This window comes from Paramormyrops kingsleyae, chromosome 4, assembly GCF_048594095.1.
Source record: "Paramormyrops kingsleyae isolate MSU_618 chromosome 4, PKINGS_0.4, whole genome shotgun sequence".
Classification (NCBI taxonomy): Eukaryota; Metazoa; Chordata; class Actinopteri; order Osteoglossiformes; family Mormyridae; genus Paramormyrops; species Paramormyrops kingsleyae.
Window position 1 is genome coordinate 20,187,405 of NC_132800.1, and position 18,706 is coordinate 20,206,110.

Below are 18,706 nucleotides of genomic sequence, written 5' to 3' on the forward strand. Positions count from 1 at the left end.
CAAATATTATACATTTGTAGAACCAAGCAGTTGAGTAGTAAACAAACCTACTGTAAATTGAAGCTGTAGGATAAGTTAGGTAACATTGCATATAAATTTTTGCTGAATGATTAAAATATCATTCTTGCATGAACAAAATACAAAGCTTGAGGTTTCCTTAATAGAGTCTAACAGACGTTCAGCTCGTACCTTGCTGTAGTACCTTCCTTGAGCTGAGTAGCTCATCTGATTTTTATAAAGAACTCCCTTTCCTAATTCGGTGGTGCTTCATGAATCATGAGCGTCACATTCTTTATATGGGAAGAGACAATGTCTCAGAATGAAAAGTGTGGCACTATGCACTCACAGTCATATCAAATTATTATTTTCTTTGGTCCTAGTTTTATTTTTACAACTATGACTCAGAGATCATCTTTCTCCAGTAGGTAAAACATATTCATGTAGCATCTTGTGACATTAGATATAATTGTAACGCACAAAAGATAATTGTGTTCTGCCAAAACCAGGATTTAATCTACATTAATTCTGTAATTGAATATACAATACAATTTCAGTATTACAGTAATATAGGATATATAAGTCTTCGAACACTTCACAGCTTTTAGACTTTTACCTGAATCTTTTATCATATTTAACATATCTGTTTATTTGCAGCTTCATGTCTCTATATACAATTACAAACCATTGTAGTAATCGAAACAAGGTAATCTAAAAAAAAAATCAATTGTAAACGATGCCTTGCTGTACACTATGAATCTGTACACCACTTCACCTTTCAGGCATTTAAAACATAGCAATTCAATTACTCTACACCTTCTGAAGTTGTTTTAGGCATGAAAAACAATAAGGTGGCAAGTAATAAATTGTTCCTAAATTGATTTGGGCGCAAACACAGACCAAGGTCAGCACAAAGTCACATAGTCCACTTGGTTTATCACCCACCAATCATCTCAAAGCTTGACAATGTGTGCAACTTCTAGTGTCATTGTTACCCGTGTTGCTGTCACGGCATTGTTTCCTTCAATGTATCCTTGAGAACAAAGATAGCCTTGTGAAATTCCTACTGAGTGCCACCCATTGATTGAGGAGGACAGCTTGTGAAGAATAGTGAGGTCTAGACTTCAGTCATTGCAGCTGTGTATGGTCACTTAACCAGGTGACCTTTGTTTAAAGGTCTATGGGGACATAAATAAAGACATGAAGTCATCAAGTAAAGCTTAGAACCTTAAGTTTGTTTTTGATGCTTTTTAGACTATAATATCAAATTAAAAGTCATAGTAAGGTCCTAGTAAATTTCTTCTAGAAATCTAATTTGGTTTCTACCCAATTGTGAGGTTGAGGTCAAATTAACTGGTGCCCTAATTGCAGGTACATTCATCACAGAAATGGAAAATTCAACTCGATTGTATCATGGAATCAAGACGCTTCATGCAAAAGAAGAAAAATGTACTTTAAGAAAGAACTGTAACTGCAAGATTGAAACTATCCTGGATTTGCCATTGAACAAGTACAGTTAACATATCCCATCTTGCTCTCCTTTGACACACACACACACACACACGCACACACATTTGGTCCCCACAAGGTAAGGTATACCTGGACTGCACGCACGCACGCACGCACACACACACACACACAGACACACACACACAGTAGGCAATAGACAGTTAAACCACAAAACAAGGCTTCAAAAATGGCTGAATCCCATGAATTTAAAAAAGCACAAAAGTACAATTATACTCAAGGTATACTAAAAAGTATAAGCCAATCTAGGTCGCCCATTATGTTATTGGCGTGTTATTAGATTATTGGCAGTTACTGCATTATTGGCCTCTATACCCTCATTATCCTTGTTCTGAAACTTAATGATATTTTAAGAATCCTCTGTTGCAAAACATACATTTTGTATTTATATTTAAATACCAAAATATGTAAGTCATATTCCAATAAAGGGCGATTAACTGCACCTTCATAATGCATTCATAGAACATTCATAACCATGTAAATATACCTTAATACCCTAACATACTTTAACAACTTTAATATACGTTAATACCGGTAACTAACATTATAGGACAATAATAAAATATTATAATTGTATAATGTTTGTTATTAATGTATATTAAAGCTGTTAAGGTTAGTTAGAATATTATGGTATACTTCATGCTGCTCATGAATGTTCTATGAATGCATTATGAAGGTGCACTGAATGTTCTATAGATGCATTATAAAGGCATTATGAAAGTGAAGTTCATGTAAAACATCACCCAAATAAATTGCACCATTATAAACTTTCTGGCAAAAATATCTTTTACTAGAAGGATCCTGTTTTCCTTTCTTTGTCCAATCGTGTAAATGGGCAGTGAAGAAATACTGTAACAACAGACATGGTGCTAAGTGTCAGGTCAGGAGATAAAACAAAATGTTAAGGCAAGTGCAAGATTTCTGTCATTGTGGCACAGAGCATGGAAATCGCATGAAGGCGTCTGCAGTCTGGCTTCTGTAGCTGTTAGCTTCTTTCCAAGCCAGTCAACACCCCGAGGACCCTTAGTTAGCACAAGTTCTCGCTCATGGTGCTGTCTTCTCCTGGCTGACACTTTAAGCTGCCCCATTCGCAGCTGTCCATGGGCCGCTTTGGTGGTGAGGGGCCACCCTGACACAATGGCAACTTAGCTTTGCACTTGACAGATGCCGCAACATGACCCCAAATCGTCCTCCTATTATTAGTGCTCATTTGAGCACCTTTCAGCTGAAAGGCAGAAATGTGATTCTTTTCACCTGCTTTTATTTGCTTTCCTATTTAACTTCTGTGATATTGTTCTGCAATCCAGACGGCAACTTGCCTCATTCCAGCGCACACATATAAAGAAAATGTGAAAGCACTTGCAAGTGTTTTCCTCATAAATACATTTACTTACTGGCAATGAGTAGGTGCTGATTTGTATGCGGTGTACTACATTATATACAGTAAGCAGAATGAATGATAAAATGTGAGAGGTGATGTAACTGTTCCCCTCCCAAAGAGACACAATTCCATCCTCCTTTTGGCAACTTTATTATTCCCAGTTCAGTGCTGAAGTTTGCAAGAAGCACAGAACGCTCACGCCAGTGTTAACTAGGATATCCCCCACTCACACTTACTGATGACATCACACGTCACTTTGGACAATTATCTCTTGGCAACTGCATAAATTAGAATGATTTATAAAACACTTCCAAAATAAAAATAATACAATGAAATTAGAATATATTCCCTACTGGACTTAAATCCCTTTTTTCCTTAATGAAATATAGATAACAACATAAATTATTAGGTCAAAACACAACCTTGTGAGGGTTTATGCCAAGAGAATAATTCTGTAATTAGTTTCCATCATCTTGCACTGGGTTTTGTTTTTTCTCTTGATGGCACAAACTGATTTTAGGACGCTGAGGGATGGTACTCAACAGTGGGAACTACCAGACACATTGTTAGGTAAGGTGTGCAGCTTGTTTACTATTCATATCCATAGGAGAGTATATTAAGATCAGAATCAGATTTGGTAAATCAATTAACTTATACGTGTCATAATGAATGTAGCTTAGTGGTAGATGTTACTATGTAGCTGTTACATATACAGTAAAGGGAAGAAAGAAATCCATTGACCTAAGTATAACACAAATTGATCCTTGAAGCTGATATGTTGCAAAAGCAATTTATAATGATTAAAAAACTATATTCCGGGTATTGATACATTTGCCTAGAAAAGAACCAAAAATCGAAAAAAGTCAGATTTAAAAAATGTTGTGTCAGTGATTTAGCAATGTTTTATGCTGTTCTGATCTCCCTAATACATGATAAAGGGGAATATTAAGGTTTTGTACAGTGGTACCTCAGTTCTCAAACTCATCAGAACTAGAATTTCTTAAAAGTCGAATCAACCAGTTTGAAAAAAAATTACCTAGAGCTCGATCTGAATCTCAGAAGTCACACGGCACTCAGCGGAAACAAAGGGTAACGCTTCAGTCTCAGCCTCGCATTCGCTGTGATAGCATCGTGCATGTTTATACTATAGCTGAATACATATATTTAGACAGTAAAAATACATTTACACAATGATAGACAGTGACAGTAATTATTGTTATATAATAAAATACATTTTAAAATAAAGATTTCTTATTCATTATTTTAATATTAACAATAAACCATTAATACATTTAATTATAATAATATTATTGTGCCGAGCGTTGACGGAATGGAGACAAAGGCGCCGACGTCAGGGTATCGGGGAATACGGGGTTTAATTACAGGTAAGGCAGGCAAGACGCAGACGGACAATACAATGACTGGACTGGGGAAACAAACTGAAACGCGGACTAAATACAGAGGACTAGCTAATGACAACAACCAGAAACAGCTGATCACACAGGGATCTCACACGGGGTTAACGAGGGGGCGTGGCACCCGGAAGGAGATGACGATCGTGGCAGGACACATTGTTTTGTTTTACTTTACACATTGTTTCTTACTTTACAAATTACTGTTTTGATAAATGTGTTTAGATGTGTTTAGTACAGTATATGCTCTTCTTGTTTTATCCGGTTCATTTTGTTTTTAAATGCTAAAAAAAATCATATCTAGGTGTAATTTTTTGGGGCCGGGAACCAATTCATTGGCTTTCCATTATTTCTTATGGGGAAAATTCGAGCAGAACTCGAACTTTTTAGGATTCGATCTGGAGTTCTGAACGGATTAAGTTCGAGTTTCGAGGTACCACTGTATATGTAATACAAAAATAATATATACAAATATTTATATAGTGTGTAATCTTTTTTAGTCTGTCTGAAACATGTTGCTCATTAAAGCACAATAAGTAAGCTTTGCTTGTTGTGACATTGCAGGTATATGTCTGTATACACTCACTATATTCACTCACTTTGTTAGGTACACTTTGCTACCACCAAATTGGGGCCCTTTCGCCTTCAGAACTGCCTTAATTCCTAGTGGTTCAACAAGGTGCTTGAAACATTCCACAGAGACTTTGGTCCATGTTGACATGACATCATCACACAGTTGCTTTAGATTTGTCAGCTGCACCTCCATGATGTGAATCTCCCGTTCCACCACATCCCATAGGTGCTCTATTGGATTGAGATCTGGTGACTGTGGAGGCCATTTGAGTGCAGTGAACTCATCGTCAAGTTCAAAAAACCAGTCTGAAATGATATGTGTTTTGTGACACGGCATGTTATCCTGCTGGAAGTAGCCATTAGAAGCTGGGTACACTGTGGTCATAAAGGGATGGACATGGTCAGCAACAATACTGCGGCATTTAAACGATGGTCAATTGGTACTAAGGGGCCCAGAGTGTGGCAAGAAAATATCCCCCACACCATTACACCAGCAGCAGCAGCAGCTGGAATTGTTGATACAAGGCAGGATGGATGGATGCTTTCACGTTGTTTACACCAAATTCTGACCCTACCATCTGAATTTTGCAGCAGAAATCGAGATTCATCTGACCAGGCAATGTGTTTCCAATCTTTCATTGTCCAATTCTGGTAAGCCAGTGTCAACTGTAGCCTCAGCTTTCTGTTCTTAGCTGACAGGAGAGGCACCCAGCTTGGTCTTCGGCTGCTGTAGCCCATCTGGTTAGACGTGATGTGCATTCAGAAATGCTCTTCTGCATACCTTGGTGGTAACAAGTGGTTGAATTACTGTTGCCTTTCCATCAGCTTGAACCAGTCTGGCCATTATTCTCTGACCTCTGCTGTCAACAAGGCATTTTCACCCAGAGAGCTGCCACTCCTTCGATGTTTTTTTTCTTTTTCACCATATTCTCTAAAAACCCATGGTTTGCATGAAAAGCCTGGTAAATATTTTTCTGAAATACTCATGCCACTCAACCATGCCACGTTCAAATTTAAAGTCACTTTAAATAACCCCCTTCTGGTGTTTGATGTGAACATTAACTGAAGCTCCTGACCTGTATGTGCATGATTTTATACACTGTGCCACTAACCTCAGAAATTCAACCAGAAAAAAAGGGAAAAAAGGGAAAACAAAACACAGTGGTACCTCGGTTCCCGAACTTAATCCGTTCCGGACTCCGGATCGAATCCTAAAAATTTCAAGTTCTGATCGAATTTTTCCCATAAGAAATAATGGAAAACCAATTAATTGGTTCCCGGCCCCCCAAAATGATACCTAAATATGCTTTTTTTTTTTTTTTTTTTTAAATATTTAAACACAAAATGAACAGGATAAAACAAGGAGAGCATTTTTTTCTTAATGGCTTCCAAAACGATAAAGATCTTATCCCAACATTACCCCTGTCCTGCCCCGATCGTTCGCTCCTTCCGTGTGCCACGCCCCCTCGTTAACCTCGTGTGGGATCCCCATGTGATCAGCTGTTTCTGGTTGTTGTCATTAGTCCTCTGTATTAAGTCCGTGTTTCAGTTTGTTTCCCCAGTCCGGTCATTGGGTGCGTTCGACTTGCTTACAGCGCTGGCTTAAAGCAACGCATTCTGATCCTGACGCAATGCATTACGGTTAGATGCATTGCGACCTCTCACCCAGCTGCACAAACTGGAACCGCCTCCGTGACGACACACCTTTGCCCTTATTGGCTGAAGAGTTTAGTTACACGCATGACGTTTGTATCCCAGGCAGTTCCGATGCGTAATCTGCTATTTCTCCCGAATATCACGTAAAGCAGTAATTACTGGTTTTCAGTTAATTTACCTGGTAAAATAAAGTTTAAATAAATGACATAAATGCTCTAATAGTACACGTAAGTTAGTGGTTTATTTATTGTTAGTTACTATAATGTTGCGCTGCTTTATTTGGTTAATCGTCCTGTCTGTGAAGAAGGCATTCAAGTAAGAATTGCATTGTAGTATGACTCATTTCCTGGCACGTACAATTTACATTAGGTCAGCGTTCACGGTTCGACTTCTGATATTCAGATCAAGTTCTAGGTCAAACTGGTTTGTTTGACTTTCAAGAAATTCGAGTTCTAGTGGGTTTGAGAACCGAGGTACCACTGTACCGTACTCTGCAGTCTTAGGCAGTGAAAGAAAACGATACTTAAATGATCTTCATGTTGATGTGAAACTATGATATTACGTCTGTATAGGTGTGTTAGCTTAGCATTTCAAAACCTCTCGTAAAGTCACCCCAGTATTTGCAGCAATCATTCAACACCCACGTATTTTTGAAATTCACCCACCAACACATGTATGACTAATCAATACTTCATTACCTGAGAAAAGGTTTACCTGAGAAAAATCTAATTGGGGCTGTTCTGGCCATCCAGAAAAAAAAACATGCTAGTTTTTATTGCATTACTCTTAATTTGCATATAATCTAATGTTGAATTGTGCTTTTTGTTCTGAGCAAATATACACTGACTACCCAGATAAATAGCTTTAAACATTTTCTTTCGGGTGGGGGCAGGGCTGCTCATCATCGTGTTTTAGCCGACGTAGAAAATAATAGCAGTGTGTGTATGAGCTATAAAGAATCCCATACTTCAGGAGCTGGCTAATTGCTAATTGTCATGTTTCTTTTTATATACTGGTTCAGGAAATACACAGACAACAATCAGGTTTTGCTTAATATCTCCATCGTTAAAATATCTTTTACACATCAACCATGTGCAGTTATTATACTTATCATGTTGTCCAAGGTCGTTATTATTTTATTAGTTTCCTAGACAGCTAGTGCAGCAAATCTGCATGGCAGGGATTAACCCTGTCACAATGTCTCGCATGAAATAATCCATGAACATTGACGTTAAATGAAATTTAGGCCCTGATCACAGATCACAGTATTGTAGGACTAGTACTTATTTTGTCCCCTTCATGAATCACCACTGTACTGTGGTGGAGGGGTTTGTGTGTCCCAGTGGTCCTAAGAGTCCTGTTGTCGGAGGTAGTTGCCCCTGATGATGTCTCCAAAGGCAAATTGGTCCTAAGTGAGGGGCCAGACTAAGTACGATTTCAGTGACAAAATCAAGGATCCAGAAACCTGGCCCAGAACAGGTATACCATGAGGACGGACTACTGGAAAGGGACTGGACGCTATTTCACTCTGGAGTTTCCCTGGGCCATCGGGAAGGTGTGGGTTTCTCATAGCTCTCTGATTCAGAGCGTGTACATTGCAGTTTGCCTAAGTGAAAGAGAGGGCTGCCTCTATTTAACTTCAAGTCAGGGATGGGCTCTGACTATTGTCCTTGTCCATGACTAAACATCAGAAAGGAGCATCTGGCTTTGTTGAAGACATTGGCTGGGATGCTGGTAGACAGCCCCTCTAGGGACTCCATTGGTCTACTGGGGGACTTTAACACTCACATGGGTAACCGGAAAGGTATGACTGAGAAGAATGACCTGCCCGAGCTGAACCCCAGCAGTGATCTGTTATTGGACTTTGTGCTAACCATAGTTTGTCAATAATGAGCATCATGTTGAAGCATAAAGGCGTTCATAGTTGCATCTGGCACCAGAATACCCTTGGCCATAGCTCAGTGGTCAATTTTGTTTGTATCATCTGATCTGTGGCCATGAATCTTGGATACTCAGGTGAAGAGAGGAGCTGAGCGGTCAACTTGTCACCACCTAGTGGTGGGTTCAATCAAATGGCAAGTGAAGATCAGTCACACCTGTTAGATCTAAATGTGTAGTGAGTATGTGCAGGGCAGAGGCCCCTGAACAGGAGAACTTCAACTCACAGCTCCAGCAGAACTTCTCTTGCCTTCCAGAGGAGGCTGGAGACATTGAGCTGCGTTTAGTGCCTCCGCTGTTGAGGTGGCTGTGCAGAGTTGTTGGTGCCTGTTGTGGCAGCAACCCCTGAACCAGCGGTAAAGGGCACCATCAGCCTGAAGAAGGAGGCCTTCCAAGCTTCATTAGCTTGGAGAACTTCAGAGGCAGCTGATAAGCATCAGGAGGCCCAGCAAAGCACAGCCTTACAGTTGTTGGAAGCAAATTTGAGGTGTGGGACGAGTTCGGTGGGGCCTTGGAAAATGACCTTCTGTTGCCCTTGAAGAGATTCTGGCAAGGTGTCGGAGATTCAGGAGGATGAATCAGGGCTTTGCCCATGCTGTTCATGGCAGGGATGGAGTGTTGCTGACCTCAAGTGGAATTTAATTCGGTGACAGAAGGGGCACTTTGAGGAGCTCCTCAATCCCAATGACATGCCTTCCTTGGAGGAAGTAGAGTTGGAGGAATCACCCATCACTAGAACTGAGGTCACTGAAGTAGTAAAAATACTCTTCAGTGGTGAGGCTCCAGGGGTGGATAATATTCACATCACTTAATGTAGCCCTCCAGAGCGTGTAGTGAAAAAATCAGCTACACACACTTAAGTCAGTAGCAGAATGAGCTTAAGGGTCTTTTAAACACAATGTGCCCATATTTTGGTGCCTCTCCTCCCAAAGTGTGTTTCTGGCCTAAGTACACGTAAAGTCCACAGTTAAGTCGATGGGAGAATACACTATGCACTTTTTGAATTAAGTGCATGGGGGGATAGATCCCTGTGTGACTAGTATTAGCATTGATTGTTGTTGACTGTTTTCAAAGCGAATTATTCTTTGCCGTGATGAGTGTGTGTATGCATGTGATCAGAATAGAGAGAGGGATCAAAAGACAAATTTGCCCCAGGGCCTTTGACCAACTTGCTGCGCCCTTGGTGCTGATTCTTGTAAGACTGAAACTCATCAGATAGCTTCTCCTCCAATCATTCTGAAAACACACTGGGAGTGACTTACTATTTAGCATCGCTTAGAATTTTGATATTAAGGGGAACAGGCAAGCATTAATGTTAGAAGAACGAAAAAGAACCAATAGGTTTATCTACCATTTAAGTTCACAGACGCTCCTCTACTTACAAACTTTCAACTTATGAACTTTCAGACTTACAAACGAAGAGGACTGTAAGTCCAAATTTTGTTTGTTGGGCTCCCGTTTCCTGTCCACAACATAATTTTTTTTTTCTGCGCACCAATTCCACCTAGTATGACTCTTGGCCGCTACTCCCGCCGCGCAGCAGCGTAGCGTGCGTACTCCCAGCTTCCCAGTTCTTTGTACTTGTGTATACCCTTAAAATGATGTTGAATAACGTACATTTCAGGTTACCAAAGGCTGTTCAGAACATATCTCGTTCATAAGTAGAGGAGCGTCTGTATTCTACAGAATTGCTTAATAAAGAAGGAGCAGAAGGTAACAAACACACAATAAACAAGAAAGTTTCAGGAAGGTCCATCAGAGAGCTTCACTCTTCATCAAACCCTTTCTGTGACATGAAAGATGCATAGAAAAACAAATTAGGAATGAGGAAAAAAAAGCCAGGAATAAATCATAAAATGTCACATTCAAACTGCATTATTGCCCAAGTAAGTACTGTTAGTATGTCTCTGAACGACTGACAGAGACTGAAAATTAACTCGTCCAACTTTTCAACGTATAAACATTTATCCATTATCCCGTGGCTTGAAATACATAAATAAAAACTGTTGACTTATTACTGTGTATCTGTGTTTCTTCTCCAGTGCGGCCGCCGTGGCTTCATGCTGCAGTGTGGCCTCTTCCAGGTCTCTGCATTACATCACCTGCTGCTAAATTATTGCAGATACTATACAGTGTACAGAGTTTATATTCCATATTCACCCTATTCATGTATATACTGTGTGTCTGCCCTCCTGTCGTGTCATGTGCACTATGTGTGGTCTGTGTCCAACCCCCATATGTGCACTTGTGTACTTAATCTGCACTTTACCCCTGTAATTGTGTACAAACAGCCCAACATGTGTCTTATGTTGCACCGTGGTCCTGGCGAAACGATGTCTCATATCACCGTATAAATATGTATGGCTGGCAGGGGCGCCGCTAAGGGGGGGAAAGTTGGGACAATTCTAAGGGCCCACGCCCTTTAGGGCCCCCCAGAGATCTGCTTTATTAATAATAAGTTACCGTAGGGGGGCCCAACCTCATATTTTGTCATAGGGCCCAAAATTGCTAGCGGCGCCCCTGATGGCTGGCCTGACAATAAAGTCTATTTGACTAGAATTGACTTGATACACCACAAACATTATAAACTAACAATCTATATTTAAGATACCTGCAGCACTTCTGTAGTTGAATCGTTTTGGCTTGTTCATCTTCAGTTTTACTATTGAGCTGGTTTATTTCAAAATCCTTCCTGTAATCGAATAGTAATTTTACATTAATGGACACATCGTTCATTCCATCCATCAGTTTTCAATAGTCAGTAACAAACATAAAATAGGGTTGCAGCTGCCGTTAGTTCAGATTCCGTATTTATACAACGTCAAATCACAACACAGCATGGAGAAATGTCTTACTTTTTCAGCCTTTCCTCCATTTGTTGTTTATCATTTTCTAGGTCTATCACATTTTCCTGGGCCAGCTTCAGATCTCCTTCCAGCTTTCTTTTTGTTCTCTCAAGATCCATTCGAACCTTCTTCTCATGTTCTAGGGATCCTTCAAGCTACAAAATAAAATATTTAAAAGTCACATGAATAATACCCTTTATATAATACTGCAATAAAACTACTTTCATAACATTCCTGTGTCTCACATCATCGACTTGTTGCTCCAGTTTAGCCTTGGCCTTGGTGAGTGTGTTGACTTTGTCCTCCTCACTCTGCAGGTCATCCAGCGTTTGCTGGTGAGCCTCCTGTAGAGCTTTCTTCTCCTTTGTCAGCTTGGCAATAATTTCATCCAGAGCTGCCATTTCCTCAGTCAGGTTCTTCACCTGTGTACAGACCACTGACTGTCAGCATGCATGTTTCCCATATTCATTGTGTAGATCATCATCACGTGAGACTCTAACCTTGTTCTCAGTTGCATGCTTCTCCTTCTCCACTTTGGCCAGAGTGAGCTCCAGATCACCGATGTCCTTCTTCAGCTCAGAACACTCATCCTTCAGTTTACTGCATCTTACCAATTTTTTTAACTTCTTGCATTCTACCTACCAGCAAACACTGATGAATTGGGCCCCCCAGGTAATAATTAAGTTCAGGAAATTATTCATTCATTACAGATTCAGTATGTTGTACTATTATTGTCAAATATATATTTTTTGACATTAGGTTTTTACTCGCTTTTACAATTATTACCAAAAAAAATCTGAAAGATGTAATTACTTTGGCGTGTCCAAACTTGTATTGATTGTGATCAATGTCCAGAGAACCCAGAAGTTTTTCTGCTCCTTTCTTGTTATCTATAAATTGTCACTCTGGGATGGCTGTAAGGTTTCGGATGTGGTGTCTGCAGGGAAACACATCTGTTTTACTTTGCATAGAATACTGTAAAATATAAATTTTCGCATCCTACAGAAAATAAATAGACAGACCTCTATTTGAAGTCTCCGTAGAGGATCCTGTTGGGGAAGCCCTTTCTGCAGATCCTGATGCCTTCCAGCACGCCGTTACAGCGCAGCTGGTGCATCACCAGAGGATTCTCCATGGCCCCAGGGGTCTTGGTCTCATTGGGGATGATGCAGCGCACAAAGTGAGGGTGGGTTGACCTCAGGTTTGTCATCAGCTTGTTCAGGTTCTCCTAAAACGGAAAAAAGAATGACATTAATTTCCAGGTTCTGAGAAGTGTATGATGTTAATTCAGTGAATGAGATGGTATTAAGGAGATCAGATATGCTGAACTGGTTCTCGCGCTCACCCTGTGCAGAGCCGACACAGTCTGGAAGGAGGAACCCTTCTTCTTTCCTCCTCCTTTACCTCCTTTGCCTCCAGATTCTTGTGCTATATTGATATGGAAAAAAATCTTTTAGTCCTGAAAAGTAAATTTATACTGCATACTGCAATTAAAGATTGGAAGTTGGAATGATATGATTAATACATAGTGCATACAAGTAGTGTGCAAGTGTGAACAACATTGTAGTCCTATACAAACTTATATTACTTATGTACTTACTAAGTGAAGGAGACATCTAATACATAATGACTTCCCTTTCTTTCCACTGGTTTACATTTCACATTATCGAAATACATGTACTAATCATATACATACAATGTAACTCTATCTGCTGCAGTCCTTCATAACCACTATTCAAATGACGTTTTAATAAATGAAGATGCTGTGAATATCTTAGTGTTAATTCTTCTAGACTTAAGTGCTGCGTTTGACAGTCTTGATCATTCTATCATGATCGGTAGATTAAAGCAGTTGATGGGAATATCAGGAACTACGCTGGCCTGGTTCTCCTCATATTTAGCTAATAGATCTTTTTCAGCTGACGTTGGTGATGAGGGTTCATCCACCAGCATGCTTATATGTGAGGTGCCTCAAGGCTCGATTTTAAGTCCAATTTTATTTTCTCTATACATGCTCCCCCTTGGACATGTCATCTGGCAATATGGTTATCCGGCAATATGCCATTAACTTTCAGTATTATGCTAACGATCTACAGCTCTTGTTCTCCTTGGATCCAAACAATGTTGCAATCGATTCCTTTAGACTGTATTAATGGTGTGAGAAATTGGATGTCCTGTAACTATCTTCAGCTTAACACCCACGAAACAAGGATTTTAGTAATTGACCCACAATGTAACACAGCTCATGTGAAGCATGACTTTGGGTTTATTGGCACACAATATTAAATCAGTATCTAGGAACTTAGGAGTGATCTTCGACTCCAGCTTAAATTTTAAACATCATGTTAATGAACTGGTACAGTCTAGTTTTTATCAACCAAGAAATATTACGAAAGTTAGAGCATCTCTTTCCTCTAAAGGTACAGAAATAGTCAAACACACTTTTCTTACGCCTCGCCTGTGCTATTGTAATACTCTATTTGCTTCACTGAACGGTTCTTCCATTGCTCGTCTCCAGTTGGTACACAAAGCTGCAGAAAGACTACTTACAAGATCAAGGGTTTGTGAGAATATTCCCCCTATTCGGGCTTCACTGCACTGGCAAGCAGTTAAATTTAGAATTTATGTTCACATTTTATTCATCACTTTTAAAGCTTTACATGGTTTGGCTTTATTTGACTTATTAGTTCTCTATCAAACGATCATACCTTTATGATCATTTGGTAAGGAGGTACTCGCTGCTCGAGACTAAAGACCAAAGGTGATAAGGCATTTTCTGTTTTGGGTCCTAGACTTTGGAACAGTCCCGGGTCCTTTCTGTGTGGGTTTTCGCTGAGGACTCCAGTTTCCTCCCACAGTCCAAAAAGTGTGCAGGGTAGGCTGATTGGTGAGTCTAAATTGGCCCCAGACACATCACATGAATAATAGCCTCTTATAATAATGACATGCATCAGAAGGGGGGGGGGGTGATTAGAGACCCTGGAGGAAACCCCATGACGACATGGGGAGAACATGCAAACTCCAGACACATGGAGCCAAGGTGGTGACTCAAACCCAGGTCACAGAGGTGTGAGGCAACAGTGCGAACCACTGCACCACCGTGCTGCCCCACAAATTATATCTCCAACATTTAAATTTAATAACATCCATACATATGTCAAAGTCAAGTTATTATCTCAAAATACAATACAGTCACATTTTGGGGGTTAGGGGTATGCATGCCACCACCCCATCCCTCCTCTCCTCTCCTCTTCCTGGCAGAGGCCTTCCCAGGGAGGCTGAGGTGTGTGATCCCCCTGAAGTTGGAACGCACCGTCCAATCCCCTTTATTAAATATTGGGACCACCATCCCCCTCTGCCAGTCCAGTATCCCTGACCTCCACACAATGTTGAAGAGGCGTGTCAGCCAAGACAGTCTAACAATACCCAGAGCCTTCAGGAACTCAGGGCGAATCTGATCCCGCCTCAAAGCCTTACTATCAAGGAGTTTTTTAACTACCTCCATGACCTCAGCCCAAGCCATGGGTGAGTCCTCCTCCAATCCTCTGACTCTGCTTCCTTTATGGAAGGTCAGCAGGATTCAGGAGGTCCTCAAAGTGCTCCTTCCATCATCTGACTATTGAGGTCAATAGTACTCCATCCCTGCTGTATTCGACGGGGGAAATCCCTGCTTCTCCCTTCGGAGACACCTGACAGTTTGCCAGAATGTCTGATCGAAAGTTCTTGCATCCGCAAATGCCAGTGCTGCACTCTGTTTGGCCTGCTCGTCTCTGTCACCTGCCTCTGGAGCAGAGCTGTGAAGTATTGAAATACAAATACTTTGTACTTAAGTAGGTTTTTTTCTAGTTTTGTACTTTGCTTGAGTGTTTCAAGTTGTTGCAGTTGCAAACTCATTTCACTTCTTTAAGTATTGCCATCCAGTCGAACACAGAAAATGTAATTGATTACAAACAACTGGGGTTTCCACTTTCAATCAGAAAAAATATGGGACAAATCGCATCCTGTATTGGTTCAAAATGGGACAGCGTGTTACTTTTCAATATGGGATGTTTGGTAACTGTGCTCGCAATTGCACTAATTAAATAAGAGCAATCAGCAGCGAGGAAGTCAAGAGGAAAACGCAGCAGTGAATCAAATTGTCAGCGTCTTCTAATGTTCTGCCCTACAACAACAACGTTTATTTTTGTATTATTTATTTAAATTAGATTTCCGTTTGCAGTCTATTCAAATTGTCATCTTTTTAAATTTCTGGAATGTGTTTATTGGGAATCCTAATAGAATTTTAAGCAAAAACAGCCTTGAAGTAATGTCCTAAATTGTAATGTGATAATTATCAATATCAAATGATATGAAAAAAAAACTAAATATTTGCCATAAGCTCTAAAACAGCATATTTTCTAAAAAAAAAATAATATCTATTTGCCCTTTTGCAATTAATTTTTCCTTATTGGATGCACTGTAACTAACAATGCTGTATTCAAGTCTCTCTTGGGTGATGAATTTAAAAGAATATGTTGCTTTATATGATACTTAAGTAATTTTATAACCAATGCAATATTTGGGTAATATTTTACTGGATGACATTTACTTTTACCTGAGTAACATTATGGATTGGTATCGGCACTCTTACTTAGGTACAAAAATTGAGTACTTTTTTCCCACGAGATATCCAAGCTCGGCTCCGTCGTCAGGTTCAGAGGTTACCGTCATGACAGGAACCAACGACCATACAGCCACAGCTCAGCACAGTCGCTTTCACCATGAAGGCATGGAGCATGGCCCGCTTGGACTCAAACTCCAACCTCCCTTGGACAAGAGAAGATAAGAGAATAAGAGAAGTTCAGGGGCCTGTACTACGAAGCGGGGTTACTGGCTTATCGGGGTAACTTGTCGGATTTAAGGTACCACAGTTTAAATGGATTTTATATTCGTTCACATACATTTTGCAGACTACCTTAGTACAGGCCCCTGTTCCGAAGGTGTGAGTTAAAGATTTCCAGTACAGGGGCCTCTGTCGGTCACTCCCAGCACACCCTCACTCTACATTTAGGTCTACCAGGTCTATCCAGCATTTTCCCGTGCCACGTCATCCAACTCACCATCAAACGAGTACCAGTTGAGAACTCAGCTGCTTTCTTCACCCAACTGTCCAAGATCTGATGATACGACTACAAAAACAATCATTGATCTATAGCCTAGGTTATCCTGGTGCCAAGAACACGTAAGAACACCCTTATGCTCAAACACGGTGAACTATGACTATCACCAAGCTCCAATAACAGAGCACCACTCAGCTTCTCAACCATGCAGTAGAGCTGACTTTGACCTATGAGAAGAAGACAAATCTGCCCAGCATCCTGATTGGTCTGGGGCTCCAGCCCCCCTTAATCGATCTGCATAAAGAGAATCTTATTCTACCACAGCTACAGTGCCTACACCTCCCCACTCCGAGGACACGGGCAGCACCACAAATCACTCCCCAAGCATTCGGGCATGAAGCAGCGATTTGGGAGGTTAGGGGCAAACCATGATGTTTTCCCATATAGAGACTTTAAAGAATAGGAATATGATACTAAATATCAAAAATATTAAAAATGAATTGTGCCAGAATTTTACAAAAACATGCTCAACTGTGTGGTTGATCTGTCAGTAAAGGGTAGAAATTACCATGAGGCAGGTCTGCAGTTGTAGTGTGGAAGGGAGATGTTTGAGTGGAAAACGTGAACAAACAAAGAAACTAGATTATATTATTAAAACACAATATTATCCTATTACATTATGTGTCAACATATGCCTTAGTATGCACATGTATATTACAGGGAACCATGTAGTGCAGTGCATTGAGACGTCTTCCTTGTTTTCATTTTTAGTGATGGACATCAATTTGTATTATGGCAGAGGAAAGGGCAGCAATGCTGTGCTCCCCCTTGATTCACAGGAACCAGACATGATTCAGTATGTCAGTATATACAGATTTGTGTGCCCTTGTAATTGATGGGACGTTTATAGGCCAAAATCATGTTGATGGAGTGCAAAAAAAGCAATAAATTGTTTCACAGTTCTAACGAGAGATTAAAATGGTTATTTCAGGAATACTGTTAAAATTCAGCGATATTTTAGCATCTATTTACCATAAACTGACAGCTCAGCCATAAGATAGATGTCTATTATTTCTTTTTTAAAAAGGGGGTGGTCAAATTTTGAAGAAAAAAAAAACTTTTTTTTTTAGTAATAGGTATTTATGGTTATATGTTTTTTTCATCACCTCTTTCAATGAGTGTCAGTTAAAGGGATATAATTTTATCAGTTTCATTGGTGTACATCCATTTTCACTCCTCTATACTCCCAGTATGTTTCGATTTCCTTACCATGAAACTGCAACGCCAGTACCTGTACTGCCACAGAGAAGCTCTCACCTTCCCTTTCTCAGTCTCAGCAGTAACTATACCTCCGTCACGGCTGACAATGTTGCCTTTCACATACTCCTCCTCAGCATCGGGCATGAAGCTCTCCTTCTTCATGTCGGAGGGGCGTGTTTGTGTCTCCAGACGCTCCTTCTCTGATTTCCGCAGGTAGGGGGCCACTACCCCAAAGTCAGCCATCTGGGAATCTGCCATATTTACTGGACCAAAAGGTTTACTTTGAAAGAAATTTAAACATACCAACAGTCATAACCTGATTAAATGCACTACAGTAAATTGAATTTTAAAATACATACAAAATACACAAGATGTCTTTAAGCGAAATCAACTAATCAAAATCAAATAATCAGAACTAATGGAGGAGAAAGATATGTTGTATTACCAATAACGTTATGAAGTGTGTGGTAGGATGTTCAGTACTGTAGCTCTGCGGAGTTGAAAAGTCAAGTTAGACTTTAAAAAATGCTTTACTGAAATCAGAGATTTGACTGCAGATGGCAGCATAGGAGAATAGGAGCAGTTCAGTACTGCCACTGAAATGTTTGAAGTTCAGCTTCCTGCTAGTCTGCATCTAATCATTTTAAACACAAACACATTGCCATTTTCCTGCTCTGTAACAAATAGAAACAGTAGATATTGCAAACGCCAGTCATAGCCTACCTTGAGATGAAACAGTGAGTGATCTCGGCCCCTCTTCACTGTTTATAAATGAGGCATGCTCCCATATTTAGGAATTACATCGCAGGGGGCTGGGGCTTCTATGTGCCTGTGTTTGGTAGAGCTGGAGAAGGAGGGGAGTGTGTAGGCTGGTAAGAGAGGAAGAAAACAGCAGAATAATCTATGTCGGGAGCCTAATTAGTGATAGGCTTGCTGCCTATACGTATTAGCAGTGCCCTGGAAAAAAGTAGCCTCTGATTCATATAGATATTTTGTGAGCTGTACTACATATTTTCT

At 40.2% G+C, this 18,706-nt stretch overlaps 1 protein-coding gene across 1 annotated transcript; it reads right to left on the minus strand.

The window, feature by feature from the left end:
• Nucleotides 1-12,143: 12,143 nt before the first annotated feature.
• LOC111859602 (myosin-7-like) lies at nucleotides 12,144-18,503 on the minus strand. Its single transcript, XM_023842422.2, has 6 exons — nucleotides 18,413-18,503; nucleotides 18,135-18,179; nucleotides 17,779-17,969; nucleotides 12,676-12,758; nucleotides 12,353-12,558; nucleotides 12,144-12,267 (listed from the first exon to the last, which is right to left on the minus strand). The coding sequence occupies exons 3-5, from the start codon at nucleotides 17,945-17,947 to the stop codon at nucleotides 12,355-12,357; spliced, it is 456 nt and encodes a 151-aa protein (XP_023698190.2). The 5' UTR covers nucleotides 17,948-17,969; nucleotides 18,135-18,179; nucleotides 18,413-18,503; the 3' UTR covers nucleotides 12,144-12,267; nucleotides 12,353-12,354.
• Nucleotides 18,504-18,706: the final 203 nt, after the last annotated feature.